This window comes from Triticum urartu, chromosome 3A (assembly GCF_056163025.1).
Source record: "Triticum urartu cultivar PI428250 chromosome 3A, HENAU_Tu73, whole genome shotgun sequence".
Taxonomy (NCBI): domain Eukaryota; kingdom Viridiplantae; phylum Streptophyta; class Magnoliopsida; order Poales; family Poaceae; genus Triticum; species Triticum urartu.
Window position 1 is genome coordinate 7715610 of NC_141875.1, and position 22514 is coordinate 7738123.

At 44.3% G+C, this 22514-nt stretch overlaps 1 protein-coding gene, 1 long non-coding RNA gene and 1 pseudogene across 2 annotated transcripts; all 3 read left to right on the forward strand.

Moving 5' to 3' along the window:
* The first annotated feature begins 799 nt into the window (after positions 1–799).
* Positions 800–2528, forward strand: LOC147977649 (uncharacterized). The gene is made up of 2 exons (XM_087514499.1): positions 800–1904; positions 2509–2528. The coding sequence occupies exons 1-2, from the start codon at positions 800–802 to the stop codon at positions 2526–2528; spliced, it is 1125 nt and encodes a 374-aa protein (XP_087370625.1).
* Positions 2529–3156: 628 nt separating this feature from the next.
* LOC147977650 (uncharacterized) lies at positions 3157–17653 on the forward strand. Its single transcript, XR_015617898.1, has 3 exons — positions 3157–3643; positions 16841–17013; positions 17203–17653. It is a non-coding gene; the product is annotated as an uncharacterized LOC147977650 (long non-coding RNA).
* Positions 17654–18841: 1188 nt separating this feature from the next.
* LOC147977651 (uncharacterized) lies at positions 18842–19896 on the forward strand (annotated as a pseudogene).
* Positions 19897–22514: the final 2618 nt, after the last annotated feature.

Consider the following 22514-nt stretch of genomic DNA (forward strand, 5'->3'; position numbering starts at 1 on the left):
TGCAAACTAAAATGTCTGAAGATGGTATAATGTCTCCCCACCTAGCCTCTGTTCCGGCGATGCTTCTAGCATCGTTGGAAGGCGTGTGAAGGTTTGTCTACGGTGGATCTCGCGGGATTCGACCAGCGTTTGTCTTCAGTGGATCCACGTGGATCCGGTCTTCGCTCGTCTGTATTCGTGTGTCTACATGTTGGATTCTTCCGGTTAATGCTTCCCTCTCTATAGGCGGCGGTTGTTATTCTGATGCACTGGACTGTAGGATCTTAGCACAATGACTTCCCAACTATCTAGTACAATAAGGTTTGCCCGATTCCGCTGAGTCAGGGCCATGATGGCGGCGCGCCTTCTTCTTGCTTTAGTGCTTGTAGTCATTAGATGGTCTGCATACTTGGATGCAATTTTTACTTTCGGTGTTCTTTGTACTATCTTGAAAATTGATGATTAGATTGGAAGTTTTTCCAAAAAAACAAGAAAGAAAAGGAAACATACTAGGTCAGAAAATACGAGATGGAAACTAGCTGTGAAAGCTACACCGATTAGCTTCCAAGGCGCAAGATCAGTTGAGGGTTCCAACTACAAAAGACTTCCGTGTTGCCCACGTACACGTCCGCCAGAACGTGAAATCAGATTTGTTTCCATCTGGACGAGTGTACGAGGCTGTTTAAAAGGATGCACGCACGCGCAGGACCGGGGAAACAATTCGCTGTTGCTTTGCTTTTGCCTTGCAAAGAAACGTACGCCGAACGTCTTCTACTTCCCTGTCTCCTCCGTCGTCTCGAACTCCTGATCCCCAATCAAGATGAGCGACGAAATTACCACCAGCAGCAGCTCGCCTCCGGCGGCGCCTGCCTCCCCGCTGGACAACGACGATCTCCTCGAGGAGATCCTTCTCCGTCTCCCACCGCAGCGGTCCTCTCTCCGGCGCGTCTCCGCAGTTTGCAAGCGTTGGCGAGGCCTCGTCGCCGACCCCAGGTTCCTCCGCCGCCGCTTGGAGCCGCCCCTCCTTGGCGCCCTCGTGTGCAGCGACAAGGAGATTGTGTTCACCCCCATCCTAGACCCCACGGAGGGCACCCCTTTGGAGCGTTTTGACCTTGGACACTGCAGCGATCGCCGTGATTATCGTGTGCTCGATTGCGGTCACGGCCGTGTCCTCATCAAAGACAGGTGGCGGGCAGAGCTTGTTGTGTGCGAACCCATTACAGGTGAGCAACACCGCGTGCCGATTCCGGCAGAATTCCAGTGGACCCGTGGCCACCTCGACGGGGTGGTGCTTTGTGCCGCCACAGCGCCTGACTGCATGCACGGTAGCTGCCAGTCCAGCTCATACAAGGTGGCACTGATGTCCATGACTCCATATACAAAAACATTCAGCGCATGCGTTTACTCCTCAGAGACTGGTATATGGGGTAGTTACGTCTCCACATCGGCAACACGTGCGAGTTTTTATGCTCATAATCATGGGACCCTAACTGGTAGTGCCATTTACTTGTTGCCCATGAAAGATGACATACTTGAATTTGATTTGGATAGAGGGACGCTCACCATGATCAAGGGGCCTGGTCTTAATGAACCCCACGAACATCGGCTCATCAAAGCAGAGGATGGTCATGTTGGTCTTTTCGTGTTAACTGAATATAGCATTCAAATGTGGCAGATGAAGGTCAATTATCAAGGTGTTACCACTTGGTTGTTGCGGAATAACGCAATTCTTGGGATCTCTCCGCGGGTTAAGATAAAAAAGACACGATTGATTGGGTATGATGAGGATACTGAAGCAATAGTTCTACATATGCGCGGGGGAGTCTATATGGTTCAACTTAAGTCAATGCAATTCAAGAAACTTGATGGAGTCACTAATTATGCAAGCTGTCGCTATTATCCTTTTAAGAGTTTCCGTCCTCCAGGTGATTGTTCATCCTTAGGCCTTATATTATATATGTGTATGATCTGGTTATATCTTACACTTGATTGCCCAAATATTATCCTTATGCTACTATACTATTCAATAACAACTTAAATTTAATTATAATTTCTTCCTATGCTAGATATACAAACGGACATATAGTGGTACTATTTAGTAACTATCATCCAGTATAGATGTTTTCACTCTTCCGAGATACCATATCAAATGACAAATCGGTAACTCAATTGGCATGTTTGTTACCTCAAAGCTAGTTATATTTTCTATCTTGTACTTTTATCTTATTTTGATCTAGTTATTAATTTTAGGTCCATATCAACACGTCCGTTGCACCAACACTATGTAACATATAGATGGAAATGAGATATTTTGCTCAAGTGATATTTCTAAGCTCAACTATATATGTTAATTACCAACTACTATTGTCTTCTCTTATCCATTTCTCTTTTCGTCGGCATTCTCATTAATTAAATTTTATGCTTCTAGGCATAGGCATTACTGCTGGATGTGATTGAGCTGAAGCGCAGCACAGTGCATTGGGATGAATGTTTCATTTTTTGATTTAATAATGTGCTGAAATCGTTCAGCAAGTAAGAATATCACTTGAATATAGTTTGTGAGAATTAAACTGTTTTAGTTTTTCACAAGCATGTTCATCACCATAGATCGATTGTGATCAGGATCTACCCATGCTCTTTTTTTATGCCTTGAGATTAATGGGAAAAACACAGGGCCGAAGGAAGTATCGCAGAATATACCAGATAAGGGAAATATAAGTGTTGTAATTTTTCAAAAAGAAATAATTGGCATGTAATCTTGTCTATCCAAACGAAATTTTAACATTTCAGTTTTGGTTCCAGTCTACAAATAATTTGATGCTTTCATGAACGACAAAATTAGCATGGTAGAAATTTGTTCGATGGTGAGAAGACTTCTTGCTGCTGTTGTCCAGTTATTTGTTATGGTTCATATAAGCCAGAGGACTCATCATTCTTCGTTGGAAGAGAATGGCGACCCACACGGCTCCGAGTCCCCTGCCGGTATGGACTCCCACACAGGTCGAGTTGCCTGCTGCACGCCACCTGCCTCGCTGCACCTGCCATTAATCAAGGCATTAATCCGGCCACAGGCACTTCCTACCACCCCTCTCTTCCCCTATATACCGCCTAACCCGGTGTCATTGCCACCCCAGAGGTTTTCTGTCATACTCCCTCCGTCCTGAAAAACATGTCGCGAGGATATTTTTTCAAAAAAACCCTTCAGTTTCTCCCGACCAAATCCGCACTCGTCGTGTCCTCCTCCTCCGACAGAATCCCCAGCTGCGCTGCTCCCCGCCGCCGTCGCTTCCCCGCTCCCCCGCCGCAGCTGCCTCCTGCTCCGCCGCTGCATCTGCCGCTCACCTTCCTCCCCAAGCTCCCCCCTTCCTCATAAAAATCTTAGATTTCCCCAGCTACCGCCGCGCTGATGAGCCCGACGACGACAACAAGCTTAAGCTCGTGGATTTGCTCGTGGATTTGCGACTTCTTCTTCTTCGTTGTTTCTCTGGTGGAAGACCCGCGGCAGCGGCAGCGGCGGAGGCGGCGGCTGTAACACCGCGGCAGCGGCAACGGCTGTCCAGTGGGTCGTGCCTGCTCACTTGGCAGCAGCAGCGGCCACTACAAATCTTCTCCAGCATCTCCAAGTCCTACAGCCTGGGCAGCAGCGGCGGCGGCTACAACCTGGGTATGAACCTCTCTGTCTACTGAATTTACTGAATTTGAGTATTCTCTGTAAACCAGTGCCCGAGATGAAGTACTTACTGAATTTACTGAATTTGAGTATTCTCTGAATTTACTGAGTCACTTCATCTTTACTGAATCACTTCATCTCTGCTAGTCACCAACTTCATCTTTACTGAATTTACTGAATGTGTGTATTCTCTGAACCACTTATTCTCTGTCTACTGAATTTTAGTGAATGTGAGATGTACTCCTGTAAACTGAGATGTGCTTTTGTAAAGTGTGATGTCAACTTGTGAATTATACTCTGTGCAGTTGTTTCTGAGAGCCTAAAACTTGCTTATGCAGTAAATTGCCCAAGTTAGCCGTAATACATTCATCTTACTGCAAACAAGAGTAGCCGTCATGTGTGTCCATTTATTGTTCAAAAATTCAGTACTCCTAGGTCAAGAGAGAGATTATGTTAAAAATTCAGTTAAGTAGGCATGGTACTCTTATTTTGAGTTGGAAAATCAAAATAAGTGAATGGATACTGCTTGAGTTGGAAAATCAGTGTAAATCTACTGTAAAAATTCAGTACTCCTACGCTAAGAGAGAGATTGAAATTGAGTACTCCTAGGCCAAGAGAGAGATTATGTTAAAAATTCAATTAAGAAGGCATGGTACTCTTATTTTGAAGTAAAAATTCAGTTTAAAAGTCAGTTAAAAGTCCAGTTTGTAAACCAAAGGAGTAATAGCTGCATCTTCCAGGATAGTAGTGTGGGCCTCCTAATTGGTTGTAGCTTCAGTAGCTTACTCCAGTACTGTTAATGGAATAATGAAGCTGCTGCTGATTGTTAAGTTGAATATTCTTTGCCACTTACGATTGTTGCTGATGGAGTACTCCAGCACAATGAACTGGAGTAATTTTTTCAGCCACTATCTTTGTTTTCTTTTGGCTCCCATGATGTTGCATTACCTACAGTTGAGCATTTCTCTTATAATGCTCTCCACTGGAGTACAACGGAGGAGTAATGTTAGGTTATCTTTCATTTTTTGTTAATTTTCTTGTGATTGAATTTTTCTGACTTCTTAGAATTATCTCTCTTGCAACACACTGTTTAAAGAATGAAATTGACAGTGTAATTTGTGAAGAACCATAACCATAATGTGTTGGAAATATGCCCTAGAGGCAATAATAAATAAGTTATTATTATATTTCCTTGTTCATGATAATTGTTTATTATCCATGCTATAATTGTATTGATAGGAAACTCAGATACATGTGTGGATACATAGACAACACCATGTCCCTAGTAAGCCTCTAGTTGACTAGCTCGTTAATCAATAGATGGTTACGGTTTCCTGACCATGGACATTGGATGTCGTTGATAACGGGATCACATCATTAGGAGAATGATGTGATGGACAAGACCCAATCCTAAGCATAGCACAAAGATCGTGTAGTTCGTTCGCTAAAGCTTTTATAATGTCAAGTATCATTTCCTTCGACCATGAGATTGTGCAACTCCCGGATACCGTAGGAGTGCTTTGGGTGTGCCAAACGTCATAACGTAACTGGGTGGCTATAAAGGTACACTACAGTTATCTCCGAAAGTGTTTGTTGGGTTGGCACGAATCGAGACTGGGATTTGTCACTCCGTGTGACGGAGAGGTATCTCTGGGCCCACTCGGTAGGACATCATCATAATGTGCACAATGTGATCAAGGAGTTGATCACGGGATGATGTGTTACGGAACGAGTAAAGAGACTTGCTGGTAACGAGATTGAACAAGGTATCGGGATACCGACGATCGAATCTCAGGCAAGTATCGTACCGATAGACAAAGGGAATTGTATACGGGATTGATTAAGTCCTTGACATCGTGGTTCATCCGATGAGATCATCGTGGAACATGTGGGAGCCAACATGGGTATCCAGATCCCGCTGTTGGTTATTGACCGGAGAACGTCTCGGTCATGTCTGCATGTCTCCCGAACCCGTAGGGTCTACACACTTAAGGTTCGATGACGCTAGGGTTATAAAGGAAGTTTGTATGTGGTTACCGAATGTTGTTCGGAGTCCCGGATGAGATCCCAGACATCACGAGGAATTCCGGAATGGTCCGGAGGTAAAGATTTATATATGGGAAGTCCTGTTTTGGTCAGCAGACAAGTTTCGGGGTCACCGGTATTGTACCGGGACCACCGGAAGGGTCCCGGGGGTCCACCGGGTGGGGCCACCTGCCCCCGGGGGGCACATGGGCTGTAGGGGGTGCGCCTTGGCCTATATGGGCCAAGGGCACCAGCCCCAAGAGGCCCATGCGCCAAGAGAAGAGGGAAAGGAAGAGTCCTAAAGGGGGAAGGCACCTCCGAGGTGCCTTGGGGAGGAGGGACTCCTCCTAGCCGCACCCTTCCTTGGAGGAAGGGCCAAGGCTGCGCCTCCCCCCTCTCCCTTGCCCCTATATATATGTGGGAGGTGGGAGGGCAGCCATACCAATGTTCTGGTGCAGCCCTCCCCTTCTCCCAAGTCCTTCTCCTCTCCCGTGGTGCTTGGCGAAACCCTGCAGGATTGCCACGCTCCTCCACCACCACCACGCCGTTGTGCTGCTGCTGGATGGAGTCTTCCTCAACCTCTTCCTCTCTCCTTGCCGGATCAAGGCGTGGGAGACGTCACCGGGCTGTACGTGTGTTGAACGCGGAGGTGCCGTCCATTCGGCACTTGGTCATCGGTGATTTGGATCACGACGAGTATGACTCCATCAACCCCGTTCTCTTGAACGCTTCCGCGCGCGATCTACAAGGGTATGTAGATCCACTCCTCCCTCGTTGCTAGATGACTCTATAGATTGATCTTGGTGACACGTAGGAAAATTTTGAATTATTGCTACGTTCCCCAACAGTGGCATCATGAGCTAGGTCTATGCGTAGTTACCATGCACGAGTAGAACACAAAGTAGTTGTGGGCATTGATTTTGTTCAATATGCTTACCGTTACTAGTCCAATCTTGATTCGGCGACATCGTGGGATGAAGCGGCCCGGACCGACCTTACACGTACTCTTACGTGAGACTGGTTCCACCGACTGACATGCACTAGTTGCATAAGGTGGCTGGCGGGTGTCTGTCTCTCCCACTTTAGTCGGATCGGATTCGATGAAAAGGGTCTTATGAAGGGTAAATAGCAATTGGCATATCACGTTGTGGTCTTTGCGTAGGTAAGAAACGTTCTTGCTAGAAACCCATAGCAGCCACGTAAAACATGCAAACAACAATTAGAGGACGTCTAACTTGTTTTTGCAGGGTATGCTATGTGATGTGATATGGCCAAAAGGATGTGATGAATTATATATGTGATTTATGAGATTGATCATGTTCTTGTAATAGGAATCACGACTTACATGTCGATGAGTATGACAACCGGCAGGAGCCATAGGAGTTGTCTTTATTTATTTATGACCTGCGTGTCAACATAAACGTCATGTAATTACTTTACTTTATTGCTAACCGTTAGCCATAGTAGTAGAAGTAATAGTTGGCGAGACAACTTCATGAAGACACGATGATGGAGATCATGATGATGGAGATCATGGTGTCATGCCGGTGACGATGATGATCATGGAGCCCCGAAGATGGAGATCAAAAGGAGCAATATGATATTGGCCATATCATGTCACTATTTGATTGCATGTGATGTTTATCATGTTTATACATCTTATTTGCTTAGAACGGCGGTAGTAAATAAGATGATCCCTCATTAAAATTTCAAGAAAGTGTTCCCCCTAACTGTGCACCGTTGCGACAGTTCGTTGTTTCAATGCACCACGTGATGATCGGGTGTTTGATTCAAACGTTCACATACAACGGGTGTAAGACAGATTTACACATGCAAACACTTAGGTTGACTTGACGAGCCTAGCATGTACAGACATGGCCTCGAAACACAGAAGACCGAAAGGTCGAGCATGAGTCGTATGGTAGATACGATCAACATGAAGATGTTCACCGATGTTGACTAGTCCGTCTCACGTGATGATCGGACACGGCCTAGTTGACTCGGATCATGTAATCACTTAGATGACTAGAGGGATGTCTATCTGAGTAGGAGTTCATAAGATGAACTTAATTATCCTGAACATAGTCAAAAGGTCTTCGCAAATTATGTCGTAGCTCACGCTTTAGTTCTACTGTTTAGATATGTTCCTAGAGAAAATTTAGTTGAAAGTTGAAAGTAGCAATTATGCGGACTAGGTCCGTAAACTGAGGATTGTCCTCATTGCTTCACAGAAGGCTTATGTCCTTAATGCACCGCTCAGTGTGCTGAACCTCAAACGTTGTCTGTGGATGTTGCGAACATCTGACATACACATTTTGATAACTACGTGATAGTTCAATTAAACGGTTTAGAATTGAGGCACCGAAGACGTTTTGAAACGTCGCGAAACATATGAGATGTTTCGAGGGCTGAAATTGGAATTTCAGGTTCGTGCCCACGTCAAGAGGTATAAGACCTCCGACGATTTTCTTAGCCTACAAACTAAGGGAGAAAAGCTCAATTGTTGAGCTTGTGCTCAGATTGTCTGAGTACATCAATCATTTGAATCGAGTGGGAGTTGATCTTCCAGATGAGATAGTGATGTTTCTCCGAAGTCATTACCACCAAGCTGCTAGAGCTTCGTGATGAACTATAACATATCAAGGACATATATGATGATCTTTGAGATATTCGTGATGTTTGACACCACAAAAGTAGAAATCAAGAAGGAGCATCAATTGTTGATGGTTGGCGAAACCACTAGTTTCAAGAAGGGCAAGGGCAAGAAGGGATACTTCATGAAACGGCAAATCAGCTGCTGCTCTAGTGAAGAAACCCAAGGTTGAACCCAAACCCGAGACTAAGTGCTTTTGTAATAAGGGGTACAACCACTGGAGCAGAATTACCCTAGATACTTGGTAGATTAGAAGGCTGGCAAGGTCGATAGAAGTATATTGGATATACATTGTGTTGATGTGTACTTTACTAGTACTCCTAGTAGCACCAGGGTACTAGATACCGGTTCGGTTGCTAAGTGTTAGTAACTCGAAATAAAAGCTACGGAATAAACGGAGACTAGCTAAAGGTGAGCTGACGATATGTGTTGGAAGTGTTTCCAATGTTGATATGATCAAGCATCGCACGCTCCCTCTACCATCGAGATTGGTGTTAAACCTAAATAATGGTTATTTGGTGTTTGCGTTGAGCATAGACATGATTGGATTATGACTATCGCAATACGGTTATTCATTTAAGGAGAATAATCGTTACTCTGTTTATTTGAATAATACCTTCAATGGTCTTACGCCTAAAATGAATGGTTTATTGAATCTCGATCGTAGTGATACACATGTTCATGCCAAAAGATATAAGATAGTAATGATAGTACCACCTACTTGTGGCACTGCCACTTAAGTCATATCGGTATAAAACGCATGAAGAAGCTCCATGTTGATGGATCTTTGGGCTCACTCGTTTTTGAAAAGTTTGAGACATGCGAACCATGTCTATTGGTGTTTATGCATGAAGAAACTCCATGCAAATGGACCGTTTGGACTCACTTGATTTTTGAATCACTTGAGACATGCAAATTATACCACATGGGCAAGATGACTGAAAGCCTCAGTTTCGGTAAAATGGAACTGGAAAGCAACTTGTTGGAAGTAATACATTTTGATGTGTGCAGTCCAATGAGTGCTGAGGCGTGTAGTGGATATCGTTATGTTCTTACTTCACAGATGATTTGAGTAGATGTTGAGTATATTTACTTGATGAATCACGAGTCTGAATTATTGAAAGGTTCAAGTAATTTCAGGGTGAAGTTGAAAGATCGTCGTGACAAGAGGATAAAGTATCTATGATATGATCATAGAGATGAATATCTGAATTACGAGTTTGGCACAGAATTAAGACATTGTGGAAATTGTTTCACAACTGATACAGCCTGGAACACCATAGTGTGATGGTGTGTCCGAACATCATAACTGCACCCTATTGGATATGATGCATACCATGATGTCTCTTATCGAATTACCACAATAGTTTATGGGTTAGGCATTAGAGACAACCACATTCACTTTAAAAGGGGCACCACGTAATTCCGATGAGATGACACCGTATGAACTATGGTTTAAAGAAACCTAAGCTGTCATTACTTAAAAGTTTGGGGCTGCGACGCTTATGTGAAAAAGTTTCGGGCTGATAAGCTCAAACCCAAAGCGGATAAATGCATCTTCATAGGACACCCAAAACAGTTGGGTATACCTCCTGTCTCAGATTCGAAAGCAATAAGGGATTGTTTCTAGAATCAGGTCCTTTCTCGAGGAAAAGTTTCTCTCGAAAGAATTGAGTGGGAGGATGGTGGAGACTTGATGAGGTTATTGAACCGTTACTTCAACTAGTGTATAGCAGGGCACAAAGAGTTGTTCCTGTGGCACCTACACCAATTGAAGTGGAAGCTTATGATAGTGATCATGAAACTTCAGATCAAGTCACTACCAAACCTCGTAGGATGACAAGGATGCGTACTACTTCAGAGTGGTACGTAGTCCTGTCTTGGAAGTCATGTTGCTAGACAACAATGAACCTACGAGCTATGGAGAAGCGATGGTGGGCCCGGATTCCGATAAATGGCTCGAGGCCATAAAATCCGAGAGAGGATCCATATATGAAAACAAAGTGTAGACTTTGGAAGAACTACTTGATGGTCGTAAGGCTGTTAGGTACATATGGATTTTAAAAGGAAGACGGACAATGATGGTAAATGTCACCATTAAGAAAGCTCGACTTGTCGTTAAGAAGTTTCCCGACAAGTTCAAGGAGTTGACTACGATGAGACTTTCTCACTCGTAGCGATGCTAAGAGTGTGTTGGAATTATATTAGCGATTACTGCATTATTTATGAAATCTTGTAGATAGGATGTCAAAACATTGTTTCCTCGATGATTTTCTTGAGGAAAGGCTGTATGTGATACAACCGGAAGGTTTTGTCAATCCTGAAAGATGCTAATAAGTATGCAAAGCTCCAGCAATCCTTCTAAGGACTGGAGTAAGCGTCTCGGAGTTGGAATGTGTGCTTTGATGATGATCAAAGATTTTGGGTTTATACAAAGTTTATGAGAAATTTGTATTTCCAAAGAAGTGAGTGGGAGCATTATAGAATTTCCGATGAGTATATGTTGTTAACATATTGTTGATTGGAAATGACGTAGAATTTCTAGAAAGCATATAGGGTTATTTGAAAAATGTTTTTCAATGGAAAACCTGGATTAAGCTACTTGAGAATTGAGCATCAAGATCTATAAGGATAGATCAAAACGCTTAATGGTACTTTCAAATGAGCACATACCTTGACATGATCTTGAAGGTGTTCAAGATGGACCAGTCAAAGAAGGAGTTCTTGCCTGAGTTGTAAGGTACGAAGTTAAGACTTAAAGCTCGACCACGGCAGAATAGAGAGAAAGGACGAAGGTCGTCCCCTATGCTTAAGACGTAGGCTCTACAGTATGCTATGCTGTGTACCGCACCTGAAGTGTGCCTTGCCATGAGTCAGTCAAGGGATACAAGAGTGATCCAAGAATGGATCACAGGACAGCGGTCAAAGTTATCCTTAGTAACTAGTGGACTAAGGAATTTTCTCGATTATGGAGGTGGTAAAAGAGTTCGTCGTAAAGGGTTACGTCGATGCAAGCTTAACACCTATCCGGATAGCTCTGAGTAGAGATACCGGATATGTATAATGGAGCAAAAATTTAGTACAGCTCCAAGTAGAACAGTTATTTGGAATAGCTCCAAATAGAACGTGGTAGCTACATCTGGGAGATGACATAGAGATTTGTAAAGCACACACGGATCTGAAAGGTTCAGACCCGTTGACTAAAACCTCTCTCACAAGCAACATGATCAAACCTAGAACTCATTGAGTGTTAATCACATAGTGATGTGAACTAGACTACTGACTCTAGTAAACTCTTGGGTGTTAGTCACATGGCGATGTGACCTGTGAGTGTTAATCACATGGCGATGTGAACTAGATTATTGACTCTAGTGCAAGTGGGAGACTGTTGGAAATATGCCCTAGAGGCAATAATAAATAAGTTATTATTATATTTCCTTGTTAATGATAATCGTTTATTATCCATGCTATAATTGTATTGATAGGAAACTCAGATACATGTGTGGATACATAGACAACACCATGTCCCTAGTAAGCCTCTAGTTGACTAGCTCGTTGATCAATAGATGGTTACGGTTTCCTGACCATGGACATTGGATGTCTTTGATAACGGGATCACATCATTAGGAGAATGATGTGATGGACAAGACCCAATCCTAAGCATAGCACAAAGATCGTGTAGTTCGTTCGCTAAAGCTTTTATAATGTCAAGTATCATTTCCTTAGACCATGAGATTGTGCAACTCCCGGATACCGTAGGAGTGCTTTGGGTGTGCCAAACGTCACAACGTAACTGGGTGGCTATAAAGGTACACTACAGGTATCTCCGAAAGTGTCTGTTGGGTTGGCACGAATCGAGACTGGGATTTGTCACTCCGTGTGACGGAGAGGTATCTCTGGGCCCACTCGGTAGGACATCATCATAATGTGCACAATGTGATCAAGGAGTTGATCACGGGATGATGTGTTACGGAACGAGTAAAGAGACTTGCCGGTAACGAGATTGAACAAGGTATCGGGATACCGACGATCGAATCTCGGGCAAGTATCGTACCGATAGACAAAGGGAATTGTATACGGGATTGATTAAGTCCTTGACATCGTGGTTCATCCGATGAGATCATCGTGGAACATGTGGGAGCCAACATGGGTATCCAGATCCCGCTGTTGGTTATTGACCGGAGAACGTCTCGGTCATGTCTGAATGTCTCCCGAACCTGTAGGGTCTACACACTTAAGGTTCGATGACACTAGGGTTATAAAGGAAGTTTGTATGTGGTTACCTAATGTTGGTCGGAGTCCGGGATGAGATCCCGGACGTCACGAGGAGTTCCGGAATGGTCCGGAGGTAAAGATTTATATATGGGAAGTCCTGTTTTGGTCAGCGGACAAGTTTCGGGGTCACCGGTATTGTACCGGGACCACCGGAAGGGTCCCGGGGGTCCACCGGGTGGGGCCACCTGCCCCGGGGGGCCACATGGGCTGTAGGGGGTGCGCCTTGGCCTATATGGGCCAAGGGCACCAGCCCCAAGAGGCCCATGCGCCAAGAGAAGAGGGAAAGGAAGAGTCCTAAAGGGGGAAGGCACCTCCGAGGTGCCTTGGGGAGGAGGGACTCCTCCTAGCCGCACCCTTCCTTGGAGGAAGGGCCAAGGCTGCGCCTCCCCCCCTCTCCCTTGCCCCTATATATATGTGGGGGGTGGGAGGGCAGCCATACCAATGTTCTGGTGCAGCCCTCCCCTTCTCCCAAGTCCTTCTCGTCTCCCGTGGTGCTTGGCGAAGCCCTGCAGGATTGCCACGCTCCTCCACCACCACCACGCCGTTGTGCTGCTGCTGGATGGAGTCTTCCTCAACCTCTCCCTCTCTCCTTGCTGGATCAAGGCGTGGGAGACGTCACCGGGCTGTACGTGTGTTGAACGCGGAGGTGCCGTCCGTTCGGCACTTGGTCATCGGTGATTTGGATCACGACGAGTACGACTCCATCAACCCCGTTCTCTTGAACGCTTTCGCGCGCGATCTACAAGGGTATGTAGATCCACTCCTCCCTCGTTGCTAGATGACTCCATAGATTGATCTTGGTGACACGTAGGAAAATTTTGAATTATTGCTATGTTCCCCAACATAATGCTCAAACCGTCTTTAGAACAAAAAATTCAAATTCAAATTGTACATGATCATTTGTTGCTCCAAGATAGGATAGTTGAGGCACATTGTAAATCCAAATATTTTAAATTAATTCAGATAACTAAAATTAATCCAAATTAATTCAAATAACTAAAATTAATCCAGATCAATTCAAATAATTCAAATAAATCCAAATAACCCAAATTAATTCAAATAACCCAGATAATTCAATTAATCCAAATAACCCACATAATTCCCTCTTGACACAAGGAATAGACAAGGCATACACAAGGAGATGACATAAGGGCCTCTTTGTCCCCTCTTGACACAAGATTACACAAGACATACACAAGGAGCACCAGGTATCAACGACTACCTGACTACATGACATAAGGGCCTTTTTGTCCCCTCTTGGCTACATTATTTTCCTTTCTCTGGCCATTTCTTCACTTCACTTCCCTTCCCTTCCCTTTACTCTTCTTTCGTTTCCCTTCTCTAGCTAATTCTTTCCTTTCACTTTCTTTTCCTATTGCAATTTCCATTTCTTCTATAATGGCCCTAGTATCAACAACTACCCGACTATCGCAATATACACCGCTTATTTCCATTCCAGCATTCTGAACGCGATCCTTGTGCAAGTGGGGCAACTTATATTGATTTTCTCCTTTGTCTTTCATAACTTCAAACATAACTGCTTCTAATGTGATAAAGCTTCTGTGCAACCTGTCGGGATCGTAGTTCTCGAATTCCTCTTCCACACCCTGTACCAGTTCCTGGATGTTTGTAGGTGACCTGCAGCCGGTTAGAGACTGGAGAGAGTTATAGAAGCAGAGGTCCAAACAATTTAACTCAGGGCTATTTGGGGGCTGTTGTAGCAATCGGATGTCAAGATAAGTTTGTTCCACAGCTTCTCGAAAAGCTACATCATTGGGAAGGACATGAGGCTTTGCGTTATCCTGTCGGATGAATATTGTTGCTCCCTCATCATCGTCAGGCCACTTATCCTGAATTGCCGGGATAACCTTATTGATTAGATAATCTCTGCACACAGGCCTGGTTACTTTCACTGATGTCAACACTTTTGTTCCCTTTGTTCTGTTTTGACTTGTCCGCTTCGCCTCAGTCTCTTCGACGAATGCCCAAATGCTGACCTTCCCATCGAATGTTAGCTCCCCCTCATTGTTATATCGAGGCTTGGCAACAGCTGTTAGGAACATCACCTTCCCAATGCTGTGAGTGTTTGACACGGTGCGCTTCGGTTCAGGTTCTCCTGGAAGTACATAGTAAATATTCTTCACTCTCGTCATGTCAAACCACTTCTCATCGATGTGAACCATATTCGTCATTGGTTTTAACATAGCCCGAGAAGTTGAGATCGAATTGTCATCGACCATGGACATATAAAATTTCAATCTCGCAAGCTTGTTCTCTAGCTTGAGGTGAGGCTTCACGGTGCTTGTGATGCGGTTGAGCTCATTCAACTGGAACCTCTTATGTAGGGTCGATCGGGCCACACCTAGAGACCATGCCAGAGATCGAATTGTTCTTCTTTTATTCAGTGGGATTGTTGAGGTCCTCTCTAGATCTAACTCCTTTCTCTTTCGGCCGGATCTTCCTGGCTTCTTGCTTGACACATCTACTTATTTGCCATCGACAATTTGCTTTTTAGTCTGTTCCCAGATTCTGTCAACAGATCGTACACTTATGTCCAACAGGTTTGAGACTAGCAGCTTGTCGTCTGGTTGAACAGATCCATCTCTGAGCTGGATTACCAGCAATGCAAAGTAAACACCATGTCTCTCCTTATATGACAATTCTCTTCTCTTCTCTTGAAGTATCCAATTCATAACTTCATCCTCTTCCTCTTGAGCTTCATCCTCTTTCCCTTCATCTTCTTGAGGCATCCAATTCATATCTTCATCGTCTTCCTCTTGAGGCATCAAGTTCAAATCCATAACTACATTCTCTGCCACTTGAGGTTCCTCCTCTTGAGGCATCAAATTCAAATTAATACCTTCATCGTCTTCCTCTTGAGGCATCATGTTCAAATCCATACTCCTGCTAGCAATGACAAAAGATGAGTACATCATGGTACCATAACAAGGATATACACACAAAAAATGAGTAGAATGACAAGAGCCTTGCAACCATTACAAAAATGTGAACTACTGACTAAGAAATGTTATGACAGGAGCCTTTGTAACACCATTTCATTTCTTATGAAACTTCCAACTCCTGTCATTTCAGAAAGAATTGGATTTCAACTCCTGTCATACAATTGGATTTTACTGTATGTATCTTAACTGAATTTTGACCATGCCTTGTTCCTTTCTTGCTTGCTTGCTTCTCTTGACTTCCAATGGGGAGTTACTTTATGTATGTGTATATATTGTCAATTTCTGTAACAGGACTTTGTCAGAGAAATGCATTCAGTGTACCTTCATGTCAAACTAATCCAGTTTACTGAATTTTACTCTAGTTAGAGTAGTTTTGCTGAACTTTACTCTACTTACAGTAGTTTTAACTGAAGTTACTCTACTTACAGTAGTTTTAACTGAAGTTACTCTACTTACAGTAGTTTTAATTGAATTTTACTCTACTTATAGTAGTTTCTACAGCCATTCACTTGTTTGTTCCTCTAGTACTGATAGAGGTCCCAGAGCTAGTAGCAGTTCCTCTAGCAAGTGCCATATATAACTACTCTACTTATCATCTCATGATTCTGCTCCTAACCTCTTTTTTACTGCCATGAATGAATTTGTCTTATTTCTGCTACTTTGGAGCAGGTTTTTTCTTCTCTATCTCTGAACCGTGATGTGCTCTGCTAAAGTGCTAATGCCACTAAATCATCTTGTTCTGCTTGGCTTAACAACTGGCCCATTTTTTTTTCTCTTCATTCACCACCAACTTTACTCTACTTACAGTAGTTCCTCTAGTAACAGTTCTAGAGACAATGTTTGTTTAGATCATAATTGCTCTGCATCTACTCATTTTTTCTGTGCCATGTCAAGCATAGATAGGTTCAATTAATTTGCTTGAATTATCAAAATTACTGTCACTACTACTGTATGATTTGACACTATCGAAATTGATTTAGTGTGAATATGTGCCTTATGTTTCATGCATTACAAATTTGCATTCCGAAAATTTGCAGTCAACAGTCACACACAATTGCTTCCAACACTATCAATCACACAATTTAAAATTTTAATCTATCAGGCACCCATAAATTCTTTTTGGGGTTGTAACAGTGACTGAATTTGAATTTTCAGGATCTTGTAACAGTGACTGGATTTGAATCATTTGATCTACTGCAATTACAGTAACAGAGATTTTTAAATTTGACTGCAGAGCAACACAATCATTTGATCTACCAGGCACACAATTTTTAGGTAGCAGTACCCTCTTCAGAGATCAGACAGTAGCACCACGGTCACTTGGATCAACAACAGATGGTCAGCAGCAGCAGCACGGGCGATGGAGCATCAGCAGCAGCAACACTGCAAGCAGTTAGCAAGAGCAGAGTAGCAGCACGACGGGCAGGCTCACGGGAGCAAAGTAGCAGGTCCTGCGCCTCACTAGAATCAATTTTCTTGAATTTCTCACTAATAACACTAGAATCAATTTGTTTTCAAAAATTCTGGAATCACTTTGCTTGATTTTCTCACTAGAATCAATTTGTTTCCAATAATACTGGAATCATGTACAGGAATCACTTTGCTTGACACTGGAATCAATTTGTTTCTTGTGGCAGGAGAAATCACCTCGATCGGGCAGGGATGGAGCAGCGTCAGGGAAGCAGCGGCGGCGACGGCCCTGCCGCACGGGCAGCGTCGGGGCAGACGAGCAATAGCAGCAGGGGAAGATGAGCAGCAGCAGGGGCAGACGAGCTCCACCGGCGGCAGGGGAGAAGCAACCGCACGGGCGCGCGGGCAGGGGAGAAGGAGCAGTAGGGGCTCGCGCGGGAGATCGAGGAGGAAGCACGCGAGCTCCTGGTCCAGTTTCCCGCGACGCCCGAAGGGGATCACGGCCGGGAGGAACTGCGGCGGCGCACGCGCGGGAGCTCGAGGAGGATCCGCGGGAGCTCAAGGAGGACGCGCTGGAGCTTGAGGCGGGCGCGGGTACGTGGCGACGGTGGCGGAGGACTTCCCGGTGGGCGACGAATCGCGCAGCTGGGCGGCGCCGGCCCCTGTCAACGGCGGAGGAAGGCGGAGGAAGAAGACGGGGATGGAGGGACTTATTTGAGATGGTTTTAAATCTGTGAGGGCTTTTTAGCAAAATTATAAATGAACTAAGCCTGTGACATGTTTTTTGGGACGGAGGGAGTACGAATCTAGCTTCGAAGGCATTTGCAAGCCATCGACCTCATCTTCTAGTATCTCTACTACCTCACTCACTGTCACGCAATCATCAAGTTCATCATATTCGTATCGATGTTCGTTCTTCCTACTGCCATCTCTATTATCGGAAGGGTACCCTTATCGGAATCCCAAAACCTTTTTATTTTCTAAACTACAAAGGAGTGGTAATTTTACAAGCCAAACTGGTGGCTCGACGTGTGACAGTGATGTTGTTGGCCAGGAAACTTGGCTACTTGCAGCAACGTCAAAGTTGAGTAAACACACATACTGTATATACCTGCTGTATATACAGGTGAGTAAACAGTAAACACACGTGACGGTGATGCTCCTGACTTTCTTGGAAAAGAGTCCAGGTGTGAATTGTACTTCCCCAAAGGAAAAGATTGAACACGAAACCAAAACCACCAGGGGAGTAGAAGTTACAGTTTTGCTAAAGCACATCTAGATGTGTCATAAGTATTGCACATCTAAGTCCTATATCATTGATCTTACGTTGAGATTCTTGTATATACTTTTTTTTTCTTTTTTCTTTTCCTCTTTATGCTTGATTCACCCATTTAGATGTGCAATAAATAGAGCACATCTAGATATGCCCTAGACACACCCTAGAAATTAACCACGGTGCCTCAGTACACGTAGGATTAGGAATAGGAGCAAGTACGAGTCGTAGTAGGATTAGGATTTCTAGTCCTAGTCTGTCTTCGTAGTTCCTCGTGGACGTGTTACGTGTATAAGCACCTCAGGGTGCTAGCGAGGTTCACCTAAGAGGAGGCTGCCAGCTAGCTTGCTTCTTCAGCTAGCTTTGCACGTACGCCGTTTCAGCTCCTGGTGAATTGATCTAGCGTCATAAAACCAACATAAGTCTGCCCGTGGCTCCGGCAGGCACGCAGCCTCCCCGCCGTTCTCCCGATCCATCGACGAGCCGTCCTCCGCCACTCCCTCCTGCCTCTCCGCCGTGCTCCCTCGGCCTGCCGCGGGCTCTCCGTGACAAAGAGGGTGCCGATTGAAACGACTAGCCATCGCGGCAGCTTGATGGCGCTCGAAGACGACGATCTGCTCCGAGAGATCCTCCTCCGTCTCTCGACGTTGCCGTCCTCCCTCCCGTGCGCCTCCGCAGTCTGCAAGCGGTGGCGAGGCCTCGTCACCGACCCCACATTCCTCTCCAGCTTCGTCGACCACCACGGGAAGGAGGGGCCGCCCATCCTCGGTTTCTTTGTGAAAGACTATCCGGAGCATTACGAGGTTGTCGTGTTCCACCCAATCTTGGACCCTCCAGACAGCGTCCCAATGAGCATCGACTTCGAACGGTACTGCACCATGCTCGGATGCCGGGACGGCCGCGTTCTCATCGTAGACGGTGAAAGGTGGGAGCTCGTCGTGTGCGCTCCCATCACCGGCGAGCAGCAGCGCGTGCCCATCCCGACGGAGTTCGACAGGGGCTGTTTCATGGGTACAGTGATGTGCACTGCCAGCGACCCTGGCCATGTGCACGGCGCCTGTCATTCGGGCCCCTTTAAGTTTATTTCTCCGAGACTGATGCATGGGGCAATCTCATCTCGATGGTCGGTCCACGTCAAGTATTTGAGGCCGGTTGTCCTGGGTTGCTTGTTGGCACGGCTCTTTACTGGTTGTCCACGGGTAGTGATACCATAATTGAGTTTGATTTGGAAGAGCAAAGTCTAGCTGTGATCAGTGTGCCTCCTGGTACAGAGGAAGTCCGCGAGCGTCCGATCATCCTGGCTGAGGATGGCGCTATTGGCTTTGCCGTCTTGTCTTACCCGCATTTTCAAATGTGGCAGAGAAACATGAACTGTCGTGGTGTTGGCACATGGGTGCCGTGGAAAACCATTCAAATGCACATCATTCTTGGCCTCCCTCCCCAGCTTGAGTTACCTATAATGAAAACTATAGTGTGCTATGATGAGATTACTAATACAATTTTTTTGTGTGTGGATGAGAATGTATACATGGTTCAACTCAAGTCGATGGAATCCAAGAGACTTTATACAACCGAGGATGTCTATGGCTTCTATCTTTTCAAGAGTTTCTATCCACCAGGTGATTGCTCATCCTTTTTTATATCATAAGTATAATATGTTCACTAACAACTTGAAGATGGTAAACAATTCCCGGTAATAAAACTTAGTAATCGTCCCTTTGCTAGATGGAAGAACTGTGTTATCATCTAAGCCGTCTTTTGTCTTCAAGGATACCAAATCAAACAGTAAATTTATAACTCACTTGGCATGTTTGAAATCTCAAAGCTAGCTATATTCTTTATCTATTATTCTTTTATCTGGGTATCTTAACTCCATAAAAGCAAGACGCTTCTGAATAACCCAGTCCAGGGAATTTCTTGCTGGACGAGTGATATTTGAAGTCGGATCCGTCGTATCTTGTTTATGTGTACATGGTTATACTTGGCTACTCTTCTCTTTGGCCAGGAGAGAGTTTAAATTTCTTTTCGTAAAAACACAAAACAATTGTTCAAGCAGATTGTAGAAAGTGTTCATATCACTTTACAAAATGTTTAATCACATTTTAAAAAGAGTAAAATATACAAGTCCTAAATCTATTCCGTGTGTGTCAAGTTGGTCATAATACTATGAAAATGCACCTATGGGTCCTAAAAGTTTGCTAAGTGTGTCACCGGCAGTCCTAGCGGCGCTGCATCAGCATTTTTTTGGCTCTCCTCTTTGCATAGAACCTACATGGATACCATCTAGCCCAATCTAACCAAGCAATCCATCTCATTCCTCTGATTCTCTCCCACGATCTAGTCGCCGCCATCCTACATTTGTGTTGCGCAAATATCGCTCTCCGACGTGATGGCCCCAGACCCCCTCCCCATGCAGTGGCGTCTTCCTTCCCCGAAGAGCGATGCACAGGGCGGCGCTCGCCGCAAGTAGCAGGCAGGCTCCAGCCCCGGTCCTCCTCCTACCACAACGCGGAAGTCTCGATGACTCCATCCCCACCTCCTCTGTTATATTTGTGTCGTATATTTGTACATGTGCGATTACATGGACTTGGAGATGCAATTGAGTGGATACACGAGTCGGGTTGAAGTCGAACAAGTTGTATCTTAGGCCTCTTATATAATGAGGATGCACCACAACTTGTAACCCATGACGACTTGATAGCAATAGGCACACGGGGGAACCGACGTCATGTGTCGGTACCTGGGAGGCAGGTGTTGCAGCATTTTGGGGAGAAGTGCATGTAGTCAGTACCCCAGGGATGTACCTGGCCTCGGTGAACCTCATTAACAAATATCGTGCCTTGCTATCGTCTTTGATTTTGTATGAGAGTTTTATTCTAACATTCTCCCCAGCAGATGAACCTTCCCTGGCGGCGCGAGTAGACGTGTTAGAGTTTTTCAAGCGCGTGACACAAGAGCTCATCATGTTCGCGACGTTCGGGGGCCGAGGTGGACTGCGGCCATCCAAGTGGAGAGGAAGGCAAGAGAAAGGACGTATGCAAGTAGGAGGACCAAAAAATAGAAGCGGTGACATGGGGGGGGGGGGGGGGGGTTGCAACAGGTTGTCACGTGAAAGTAGTTAACCTGTCATTTGTGCAAGTGAAAGTTGATGGAGTCTGAATAGGATTGTGGCTGACACACTTGGTAAACATTTAGGATCCAGATATGCATCTTACATATACCAAAGAAGTTCATCCCCACTAACTTATTTATCTCCACATGCAAGCATGCCCCGTATAATTATAGACTAGATAAGATCAACCCCACCATGCAACCATGCATGAAGAAAGAGCCATCACCACATGCAACCATGCATGGAAAAATGTTCTTCATTCTATTTGTTTTCTTATGTTCAATAAATATTTTACAACTATATAATAAGACATATGTATTTCATTTTGGTTCACATGTTAATAATCTAAAAAATTATATTCCACACAATCAAATCTAATTGAAATATATTGCACCGGTTACCACAGTAACACGCGGGTTATCATCTACTCCCTCCGTCCCAATAATGTAAGACATTTTTGGCACTAGTGTAGTGTCAACAATATCTTACATTATGGGACGGAGGGAGTAGTTTTTATAGTATTAGGACTAACTTGACACCCCTCAAATACTTTTAGGACTTGTGGTGTATTTTACTCTTTAAAAATATTAATCTGTTTCAAAAACATACCATTCACATTTTTATTCTATGTAAAAAAAATGTTCAAGTATTTTTTTTAAATATGATCCATTCAAAAATGTGTGTACATTAGTAAATATGCACGTTCGTTGCAACAAAAAGAAAAATGTTCTAACCCTGTACAGATGTTTGCACGTGTTAAAAACTTATTCATAGTATTTAGTGAACAGACATTTTTCAATGTGTACTTGGAAACTGTTCAATGGGTATACAAAATTATTTCAACATATATCTGGAACAAGCCAGCGTATATTTGGAAAATAGAAAAGGAAAAAGATAAAATCGATATAGAAAAGGACCGATCTAGCGAGCGGCCGGCTGCTCGCTAGTCATCCCGAGCGGCCGGTCTAAAACAGACAATTTTAGTCCCTAATTCATAAAAGGTAATAATTTGTCCCTTCCAATTAATAAAACAATTCTAATTAGAAAAAGTACCACGTACTAAAAAAAATACTACAAAAGCAAACATGTAAACAGATATGAACGCATTTATTTTGGGTTTTTAAATTTTAAAAAGTCATAACTTTTAGATCGCA

Excerpts from the sequence above, each read along its gene's own strand:
- LOC147977649 (XM_087514499.1), top strand. The coding sequence starts at position 800 with ATGAGCGACGAAATTACCACCAGCAGCAGCTCGCCTCCGGCGGCGCCT. Across the intron at positions 1,905-2,508 it reads TAAGAGTTTCCGTCCTCCAG|CAAGTAAGAATATCACTTGA; the intron begins GTGATTGTTCAT and ends GAAATCGTTCAG.